At 42.3% G+C, this 11,649-nt stretch overlaps 1 protein-coding gene across 1 annotated transcript in view; it reads right to left on the reverse strand.

Annotated features, from left to right (window-relative positions):
• Positions 1 to 8,651: 8,651 nt before the first annotated feature.
• The window catches only part of cotl1 (coactosin-like F-actin binding protein 1), an 8,938-nt gene continuing 5,940 nt past the window's right edge, over positions 8,652 to 11,649 (reverse strand). Inside the window, exons 3-4 of the mRNA XM_084060320.1 lie at positions 11,308 to 11,465; positions 8,652 to 10,020 (exon numbers count right to left, since the gene is read on the reverse strand). Coding sequence (XP_083916446.1) covers positions 9,910 to 10,020; positions 11,308 to 11,465 — 269 coding nt within the window. The 3' untranslated portion in view covers positions 8,652 to 9,909. The remainder of the gene's footprint in view (positions 10,021 to 11,307; positions 11,466 to 11,649) is intronic.

Raw genomic sequence — 11,649 nt, forward strand, 5'->3', positions numbered from 1 at the left:
CTAGTTTTGTCATGGTGCCAAAATCATTTCAACAGAATGTAAGTTTTCCCAAAAAAATATATAATAATATATTTTTAACAGTTACAAATGTATTTATGATTATAGGATAAATTCACACTTATATCTTTTGCAATGTGTGTATTTCTGAAAAAGTTGAAGTCAATAAATATGTGCTTTAGATCATTTCTACCTATCTACTTCCTTGCTCTCATAAACCTTCCTTCTCATGGATGTTTCATGCAGGTACAGACAGACCCTTGTGATACACATGGTTCAAGAACACAGTGTGTACATGCACACGTCCCAATAAAAAGAGATTCATTGGCTTGATTTCTATCTCTGGCAATCTCCACATTGTTACTCTCCAGTGGATCAGCTAACTACAAGTTGAGACAAGAGGCATTACTTGACTCTCTCCACCTCTCTCTCTCTCTCTCTCTCTCTCTCTCTCTCTCTCTCTCTCTCTCTCATTACTTCTTCTTTCTCTTCCCTCACCCACCACCCCTCCTTACACACATCACATCCTTATAAGGTAAAAGTCTCACTGCTGAATGACTAAACAGGAAATGCATCACTTGGACACATTGTGCAAAAACACACATGCACAAACATACACATACATTTATATACTGATAATCACCTGACACACCACAGCCTATGGAGTTCCTGTACAAGGTCACCATTGCTAAACAATGCACAATTGAAATGCAAACACCATACATACAGTATGCAGTTACTATAACCACGTATAACTTTTGTCTAGATCTAAGAACAGGAGCACTGATTGCCTATCAGTTTTTCTCTTTGACTACTTTGGATAGTCTTAAGAAATACATTATATACAAGGAGAGTATGACCTGCAGCAAAGGTAATGATCCTGCTCACTCTTTCCCATGTATTACGGTAAAACAAGTCTAAAGACCAAGACCACCTGTGAACTCAGGCAGATTGCCCCATTTGCCTGAGCGCTTTGCATTTTCATACTCAAGGATTTGAATCACAAGGAGGCACACATTTGAATCTCTGTACAGTACATGCCCTGGTTTCTAAGACTGAACCTCTTCCTCTAGCTGCCACAATTTATGTGAACAGGTTGCTCTTGGTCTTGGACTTAGTTGAGTGAGTCATACTGTAGTTCACAGAGACTGAAATTACAATAGAATACTTCCATGGCATTCAAAGAGAACTTCCTCATTCTGTTTTGCTGAGTGCATCACATCATAAGGTTTGTGGCTCTGGCTGCTGAATTTGACCTGAATTTTAAGGTTATATTGAGAATGGGTTTGTGCACAGAGGGGGATGACCTTTCATTGTAACCTCTTTGCCTCGAAAGATGGCACTTGGGAGCCTATCAGGCTGTGCGTCTATAGACCAGGATGATCAATAAATTACAAACTATTTTTACTGGGGTCACTGATCCATGTGAAGCGTAGAGTTATAGTTTAATTAAATTGAGAATAGAGCATCCAATAGCAAGAGGAGTAGGGGTGTGTGGGTGTGTGTGTGTGTGTGTGTGTGTGTGTGTGTGTGTGTGTGTGTGTGTGTGTGTGTGTGTGTGTGTGTGTGTGTGTGTGTGTGTGTGTGTGTGTGTGTGTGTGTGTGTGTGTGTGTGTGTGTGTGTGTGTGTGTGTGTGGGGGGGGGGGGGGGGGGAAGGCGAATGGGGAAAAAAGAAAGCCATAATTATAATAATGGTAGAAGTCAGTGTAAGGACACAAAAGCAGAATTATGTAAGCTCTCTGTCTGGTGAATGAGAAAGCAGCAACAAGAGGAAAAAGGAAATAGGAGAGTAGGAAATAGAACATGTGTTGCCTTGAGGTATAAGCTCCACATCAACATCAGTGTAGCCGCCGAAAAGAGCTGTAGGAGAGAGACATCACTGACATGTGACACTTGCAGGCGTTTCCAGAATTGCAACTTGCAAAGTCTTGCAGCAGTTGTCCTGGGTTTTTAATGTCAATCAGAAACAGTGTAGAATAGGGTTAACCATTATAGGCGAAGATTATATAACACCATCAAAGCACAATATGGCTGATATGTGATTTATGTTATCAATGATATTATACTGTATGCAATATAAATATAGATGATTATCAAACCAACATAAGCCATTGCACAAGGTTTTCCCACCAAAGGCCGATTTATCCACCCAGCCAGCAAGCCGTACCTGAAGTTGGAGACCGAGGGCAATGACGAATTGTTTATCATGTACCCATAGACTTATTTATTCACAAAGACAATGAGAAAAGAGCTCTGAGAGTTCTGTCAGGGAACTCAGTGTAGTTGCTGCTGGCCATTGGTCGGTCTCAGCTCCATGCTTCTATTCTCAACCAATCACATACTCACTTCATAATAGAGCACCCTATTTAAATGAGGAAGTTGCATTGCTCATTTCTTGATGTTTTCTGCTGTCTACTGCTGTCTGTGCTGCTGCTTCTGCTGTTTGCTGTTTTGGCGCTGTCTACTGCTGTCTGTGCTGCTGCTGTTTGCTGTTTGCTGCTGCTGCTGCTGCTTAAAACTTGCTGCTCAGTGCTCACCCTTGCGGCTATTTTCTCACTTGGTTAGGGTTTGCTGCACAACACTGTTGTACAATGTATAAAACTAGACGTCAGGGCGGCCGGGCCGCTAGCCGCGCACGGGGTACCAAAATCGTGCGATAACAATTTCCAAAAGAAAAGTTTTTTTGTTTTTGTTTTTTTCCTGGGGGTCCCCGGACCCCCTGGGGGTCCTCGGACCCCCTGGGAGTGTTGGGACCCCCGCAGACCCCTGTGGAACATGGTGGACCCCTTCGGCTGTTTTTTTTTTTTCATGAAGGTGTTTGCTTGTTTCTGGCGCAAATGTGGCAACACTGATATTCAATATGGGGGACCCCCGGGTCCCCTGGGAGTGTCGGGACCCCCGCCAAACATCGCATGCAAGAGGTTGCACATGAACTCTGCAGCCGCACTGAGGCGCTCCAACACAAACACTCTGATGCTCCCCTAAATCCATTCCAATAAAAGGTAACAAAAGTGGTGTACACGAAATGTTGTCCGCCTCGCGGTGTTTGGGTCTCGCTGGGCGGTGGTCGCTAAGGAACAACATGGCCGACCGTAATGTTGTGAGTTTGTGTTGGCCGCAATTAATTATGCTTCGAGGGGGCAGATGTGTGCTGAGCAGTGAGAAGTGGCCTACGGACTGCGTGAAGTAATTGTGCGCGTTGTGGCTTGTGTTGTTAGTGACATTGATATGTTGTTGTTTTTTTTATTCCGACACAGTGACACGGGGAAATGATGGGTTTTGGTTTGTGCAATGTATTATAGGATAGGGCTTAAGTGGTTAAAAAGCTATGTTAATGTGTGCATACATCCAAATTGCATGCACAGACTTACCATTTCTGTTAACATCAATCAAAAAGACATCATAATACAAAAACTAAAAATGTAAGACTATATAAATATACTTAGAACTAGTTTGAGACTTCACTGTAGTGTAGACTGAAACATTTGACTCTAAAGTGTATGTTTAGTACTTATCAATAGCAACAATCTAAAAGATGTAAACATACCGTACAGTGAACAACAGGACAACAGATTTGTTGTGTGTATAGAAGGCAATAATACTAGACAGCAACCTAAAAGCGACTGTCTTTTCATTAACAGCGTTATGAATACAATCTCAAAGGACAAAAAATAGCCTCAACCCCGTATTGGTTTCTTTGCTAATATAACTCTTCATTTAACAGAAACATCTCAGAAAATAATGTTGGAACAGGAAGTGAGTTGTCATTTTCCATTTCCTGAAACCCTGAAGATAAGGACCCTAATTGTACAATGTCCTCAGCCAACCTCTTTTCCAAGTATTTGTAGAGTGCTCAATGAATTGAATACACAAGCCATAGTGCTTTCTTGGGTTTAATCCTTTTAGCAGACCTTGTATAGAACAACTTTCTTTGCAAACTGTTAATAAAGTATTCAATCAATCAATCAATCAATCAATAAATATATGTTGAGAAGACACCACCAGATACTACCACAAGATGTTTTACCATTAGGGACAAAGTACAACTTCATAAAGTTGACACATTTTGTTAATAGGGCTGTTACAGTTTTATGGACCATTAAAGTCATTCTTGTAAAATAACAAGATGAAGAGAAGGACACAGAGACAGAGTTGGAAAGAGAAAAACACATGGATGGATTGAACAGAATGGAAATGATTGCAGTGAATGGCAAGGGCATGTCATAGATTGAGAACGAGATGCAGAGAAGCAATAGAGAAAGACCAGAGTGAGAACTTGGATTAGATATTAATGCCGAACAGATTTCTGTTCTACTGAGATAGGAGAGTGACCTGAGTGGTTCCATCAATCACACATTAGTCACGTAAACCATAGCAAGGGATGTATGAGTGCAGCAGCCCATGACACTCTTTGAGTGGGTTTACAAACCCGCACAAAGGGACACGTTAGCTTCGTATTTACAGAAATTGCATTCATAATAATAATAGTTTGAGGAGACAGACATATGTTAACCACTTTCAACCTGGTGTCCCTATTTTGTAAAAAAGAAAATCTATAAGCTCCGGCTTAAGTAGTTAAAAAGTATCTATCCGGTAACTAATAATGGGTAATGGGAGAAAGTGCTTGAACAGTCATACTGTGCTTGAACTCCAATACTACAGTTACGCACTAGGACTTTAGCCAGGACATCAGCTATTATGAAGAACACTGCACGCACACATCACATACAACACAGCATAACACTACGCAGTTGATGTACTTTGTATGACTGTGTTGCTTGCCGAAAACATTATTTTTGGCAAGCACCAAAGTTGTACGATGAAGTATAAATTAGGCTCGACAATTTAATGTAAACCCTATATACTTTGCTGACCAGGGTCCCCCAGGTTTCTACAATTGGTCCCCATCTTTTGTCCCTCTACATCAAATCTCTTCAGAGAAAAATAGCAGATCCACAAGCTCACAACATGTGGAGCGTTGTGAGCTTGTAGATCTGCTATTTTCAACGGAATGTTCACCTGCTATGACTTGACCAGAACAGGGATGCAAGGGTCCAATAAGACAGACAGATGCACCCGTTTGGGCAGAGTGGATGGAGTGGTGCTGCTCAGCTTGTTAGTTACTGACAATGGCATCTCTGTGCCAATGCTGGAGTGGCACACAGGAGCATTGAGAAGTGACCCATTCACACTCCCATTCTCTCAGTCTCCTATTCACACGGTCTGGAGGCTGAAAGCCCCCCCCCCCCCCCCCCCCCCCCACCACACACACACACACACACACACACACACACACACACACACACACACACACACACACACACACACTCACACTCACACTCACACTCACACTCACACTCACACTCTCTCACACACACACACACACACACACACACACACACACACACACACACACACACACACACACACACACACACACACACACACACACACACACACACACACACACACACACACACACACACACACACACACACACACAGTACCCTCCCCTCTCGCTTTGCTCGGTTGCCCCAATTTCAATTCCCACCCCCTCACCTCTGCCCACTCTTCCTCGTCAAACACACACATCCCCCCTCCCCTCTCTCGCTCTCTCTTTCTTATAACCCCCATTTGGGTCCCCAAAACCATTGCTCACAGGCTGAGTGAGTCTTCTGACCTCTCCCCCCTCTAGTCTGCACTCGTACTCTTAACAGCCCCCCAGCCCTCTCTAGGAGTTGCTGTGGGTTGAAACGATGAGCTCAACGCCGGCCAGCATGAGGGGGTTTCACCATCCCTGAAACAGATGACTCTGAACATGATGTTCTCTTTGGAAAAGGACCAGACTGGGCTGTGTCTAACCAAATGTTTAACTGATGAAACACTAGGGATGGGACCGCAAATTGAAATGACCTGAACACTTCCCTATTTTGGGCCTGGACTAAATACTGGGGCAAGTTCTTTTTGAAACTCCTCATGCCTTACATTCAAATGTCTTACTTTAGCCTATACCAATTAATTCTACTAGGTTAAAACCTAGCCTGTTTCTCGCTCTCACTCGACCGCTCATACACAAACACGCACACGTGCGCGCATACATACACATGCGACTTTGTTGCAGCATTGTGTGGGCTATGAAATATGCTGTGTAGGGGAGGTCTGTGGAATGCAGGAGGGATCTGAGTGGTGTCGCTGACAGGAACTGCTCTGAGAATCCCTGTTTAAGCAACAATACTCATGTATACTCGTGCTCGTCCGATATGCTAACCTCCCTGCCTCGATATGTTTCAAACACACACCAACGTCATCACACAAACAAACAAAATTCTCTGCATACGAAGACGGCACACATGAATATTCTTGTGTTCCCACACAGCTTGAGTAGTGATGAGGAGCTGTGTGTCAGACCCTTGGTCTAGCTGACTGGAGCTGTCAGGACATGCAGGCCTTACTAAGAGCAGTAAACACACACCAGAGAGAGAGAGAGAGAGAGAGAGAGAGAGAGAGAAAGAGAGAGAAAGAGAGAGAAAGAGAGAGAGAGATATGTTGGGGGGTCCCAGTACAATGACAACAAGATCCATTATAGTCCGTCTAGAACGCAGCTCCCGTGTTCAATTTAGTGCGTTTTGGTCACAAAATGTTGCAATAGCTTAACATGCTGCAATGAAAACCTGATAATTAGGAAAGAAAGAGGATTACTTTGGCAAATAGAAAGGAAAGCTGCTCTGTTTAGGACAAAGCTTACAGTAAATTGCATTTGACCATTATAGGGGAACAGTAATGGAAATGTGATAGAACTAACAATACAGTTATTTTTCATTTCGGACAATATTTGAACTGTGATTAAGGTAGTGGTACTGTATGGTGTGTTCCTGTTCATCTGCCTAACAAAGTGTGTTGTTTGTTAGCCGGCTTTCAGGCTGGCTGGCCTGTTGGGAGTCAAAGAGCACTGTTGCTACCATTGTGACAAAGACTAATTTTAATATCCCCAAAGTAATCAATCTCATTAATATGGTCCCCTAAGACACCTTCACACCTGTTCCAACTAGACTCTACTCCCACACACTTCGGGAACGTTTAATTATGAGTACGTTATTACACACATGCACTCACAATACACACACTCACTAAGCCAAACAAGTCAAATGATAGACATAGCTTTGTAGAACAAGCTAAAACTGCATTTGTGAATCCCACAGATTAAAGCTATGAATCAGCTATGAATCCAGAGTCGTCATTATGTAATCAGCTATTAGTCCCCCATACTTTACCTCCCCCCCATGGTTGACTCACAGACAACCCTAAATCCATGCCACTCTGACAGTCACAGAGCTGCTGTAACACAATCTGAGAGGGAGACAGAGTGAGTCAGAGTCTAGTCTTTTACTCAACAATCAACCATGGCAAACTTTGAATCGCAGCACAGCTGGGTGTCACTGACTGTCCTAAAAATAATAATAAAAAGAACACAGAAACTGTCGCTCACAATCAGAAAGCATTACTACTTAAGATTACTTATATTTTTTTTTATTTTAAACCTGTCCCAATCCTGACATCTCTCCTCCTAATCAATACGGTCATACACTAACTGCCCCAATCTCCCTGGGGAACCAACTGAACTAAACTGCACCACATTATAAAAGCATGAACCATGAAGCTTGCTCACTATAGATTAAGCTGTAAGGCAGACTAGCTCACAACTACTGAACAAAATAAATGGTTGAGAGAGAAAGGTGGGGTGAGGGAAAGGGGGAGAGACAACAGAGAGATTGGGGGCATAAGGGGAGGAATGAAGGAAGTGAGGGATTGACAGGGTTTAGGTCCTGAACATTTCGGGATCACCCCCACCCTTTTGGGGCCATGATTGGCTGAGCGTGACAGTAGTGGTGACCATGACAACCCATGAGAGTCTTGTAAGCTCCCGGAGACAGTTGCCATGTGTACTCTGGAGCTGTGTGCACCCCCAAAGAACTCCCATTACCTCATCATACGCCAACTGAAAGAGTGCCCACCAACGACACATCCAAACTCATTTAACTTATTTCACACTTAACCAAAGAACATTTTCTTTCCAGGCCAATAAGAGCTGAGAGACATACAAAAGACACTTTGAGAAGCAGATTTTGGAAAAAAACAACATTGTTTATTCTGAAATGATTGATCTTGTGCCCATTCAGGTCCTTTTCTTTTTTTTGAAAATGTCTCTTCCTCCAATTTCCAAGATAGCATTGCTCTCAAGAATAAAACCAAAGGTAAAACTCTTTAAAGAAAACAAAAAAAATCTTTAAAACAAAACAAAAAAATGAACATGAGAGCAGAGAACATTCCTTTGGGGGCATTTGGAACCAAATAAAATGAGAAATGCTACAACCGAGATTTGGGACAGCGAGCCATGCGGCAATCTAAATCCCATCCCCATAAGTGGAGGAGAGCCAATCACAGTGTAGTGTCCGCAAACTCCCATGATGCCCCTCTCTCCATGGGAGATTAAGGCAGTCAACACAGTAGGGTAAAGGATGCATGGATACCTTTAAGAAGTGGACTGTGAGATGACAACTCTGCAAGCTGATTGGGTGCTTGCAAGACCTCCATTCTTGAATTCTGAAAGCTCAAACTACAGGCCAATTAGTAGGTATTTTTTGCTAACACAGCAGCCTTGCAGATTATTTTTAAGCTATATTTAGTTTGAAACATGTCAGCCATTTCTGTATATTCCCAATGCCTATACTTCATGAGGTAGCACGCTGCATGAGCTTTTGGACATGGCTGTGAATATCATTCCCTCTCAGGTATTCTTTTTCACAGATTGTTTTTTCACAGACTGGTTGTTTTTTTAATATCTATAAAGTATCAGAAACTGATAAGAAAAAGTTAAGTAATACATGAGAGGGAGATTATAATTATCAATCACTCCACTGCTTACTCAAGTCTGCAATGTTTGGACTACAACCATCAAGGAAGTTAGCGTAAAAAGCACTAGCGTGATGATAATAAAGGAAGACTAATCAGAAACAAAAGGCCTCTTAGAATAAGTAACAGAATAGTTCCTTTTAGGGCTGCAGTCTAAACACAGCAACTTGGATAGCGAGGGAGAGGTCTTACCAATTAATAATGCAAGCTCACAAGAAGCAAGCCGTGAAACATATTCTTCAAAAATGGAGATCTGTCACCCATAGGAACAGAGCATACTCCGAGTCTGACTTCAAAGGAATGCCTACATATGAAGAGTTTCAATTCAAAATGAGATATCCACCATTCTTTTGTATATTTTAAACTGTGACACATTTGGCAATATGAAAGCAAAAGTCATTATGAAACACGTTGTTTATTAAGCTGTCCTAATCTTTTATAAAATGATACAAATTAACATTTTGCATTTGTGAGATATTCAGAAATATCAGAAACACTTTTACTCCATATAGCTGATGATATCCTCATTTTGGAGTGAATTCTTCAGTTGTTTACATTTTTACTTTAGAAAATTGTTCCTGGTAAATATTGGCCCTGTAATGTAGATTTCATATTGCTGAGTGTTCCTTTAACTCTGCTGCAGCCCATGCTGAGATGATGAATGTGAGATGATAACTTACAGCACAGTAGATGGCCAACTATACTCTGACCGGGGAGAGGGCAGAGCAGAGAAGAGTGGGGCTGTTTGTTTGCATTGATGTGTAATATGAACGTGTGTGTGTGTGTGTGTGTGTGTGTGTGTGTGTGTGTGTGTGTGTGTGTGTGTGTGTGTGTGTGTGTGTGTGTGTGCGTGCGTGTCACATATTGAAGTGTTGCAGCACCAGACCCCTTCAGCCACCCTACTTGTCCCTCTCCCCACCCAAAAACGCCTCCCCCCAAACCAATCAAACCTTTAGCCAACCGTACCCCCCACCCCCCTTCCAGTGGACTCTGTGTTTGTTCTACTCCGCCTGGGCGTCATAGTTGGCTCCGCCTGCCTTCTTCAGCTCCTCCCGGATGTAACTCTCGTCCAGTTCCTTGGCGTCGCTGATCATGAACTCCTTGGCAAAGTTCTGGAGAACATAACACATACAGTACGTCAACATCTAATGTGTGCAGCGCTGTTAGGAAATAGTACAGATTTTTTTGACACCGGTCAAAAGGGTCATTGGACAAAGTATATATTTTTTACTTTTTATCTTTTATCGACTTTCTCAATTTCTCCCAATTTAGTCATCAGCAATCCCCATGTATATTGCAGTCTCTGTTACTGCCAAACCCCACTGTTGGCCTGTGGAAGTTGAAGACCAGTGGTAGACCAGTGGTTTTCCATTGCACACCAATGGGCAAGTCAAATTCTCAAGGTGCACCAATATTCATAGTGAAAATAGCAAATATACTAGCTCAGAACACGTTGTACCACAACACATTGTGAGCTTGTAGATCTGCTATTTTTGTGTGAGAAAATGCTAAATTTTTGCCTATAACGACATGCCCAAAATAGAGATGCTAGGTTAAAAGTGGTTTAAATATATTTTTAGGGTATAGAATTTGCCTATGTATTGGAAATATCCAAAGTACTGATACAGTAAATTCTAAAATAATTAATATTTTTTTGTATAGATGTATGGTATATATTGCAATAATAATTTGTGGTTGTCACAAAATCCCAAGGCACACCTGGACAGGTCTCACAGCACATCGTTTGGGAACCGCTGGTGTATAGAGCAGTGATTCACAACCTGTGGGTCCCCAAATCATTTTGTCCCCAGATGATTTGCTTAATGTGTAACATTGTTTTCTCACTCAACAGTAAACAAAACAACATACAGATTGTACAACATAATGTTGTATACAGGATATCTGCACATTTCTAAAGTGACAATTTAAGGACTTTTAAGACCTTTTTAATAACGCTAAAATAAAAAATAAGACCATTACTGCAGCAAAAGTAATGTCAAACATCGGCCAAAAGGTAAAATATTACCTAAGAGAGAGGCAAACATTGTGAAAAACGGCTAGCTTCTATTAGATCGTCTATTTTCACAATTTTTATCTGTGGAACTGAGTCAAACTAAATGTAATGTCTCAACTGCTATAATTCCAAGAGCTTGTCAGGGTGGGGGCTCCCCAGTTCAAATATAATTCATTTGGGGGTCACGCCCTGAAAAGGTTGAGAACCACTGCTGCCTTTCACCTGACAGCGAGGAGTTTCACCAGGAGAGCGGTTGTTCACACCATCACTTGCTAGTGCAGCGACAAGGACACATTCCCCTACTGGATGAAAGTAGCGGTGCATGATGCTCCGTTACTTTCATCCCTGCTATCAACACAGTACGTGAGACCCAAGACATACTGACCTGCACAATGTCTTTGACCAGTGACTTGTCAGTGCTGACTTTGGCACGTTGAAGTCCACTGATGTTCTCTCCTATCCAGGTGATGAGGGTGAACTTGGCACGTTTGCTCATTGCGTCCCCTGTTGTGATCCGCACGAAAGCGAAGAGACGAGCGTCATCTGAAGTAAGAAAGGAGGAGAGATGCACGTTATTAATGTAAAAAGACAGAGTGAAGAGGAGAAGAGTCAGAGAAAGAGACAGCAGCGCGTGTGTGTGTGTGTGTGTGTGTGTGTGTGTGTGTGTGTGTGTGTGTGTGTGTGTGTGTGTGTGTGTGTGAGAGAGAGAGAGAGAGAGAGAGAGAGA

This window comes from Gymnoscopelus microlampas, assembly GCF_963454915.1.
Source record: "Gymnoscopelus microlampas genome assembly, chromosome: 6".
Lineage (NCBI taxonomy): Eukaryota > Metazoa > Chordata > Actinopteri > Myctophiformes > Myctophidae > Gymnoscopelus > Gymnoscopelus microlampas.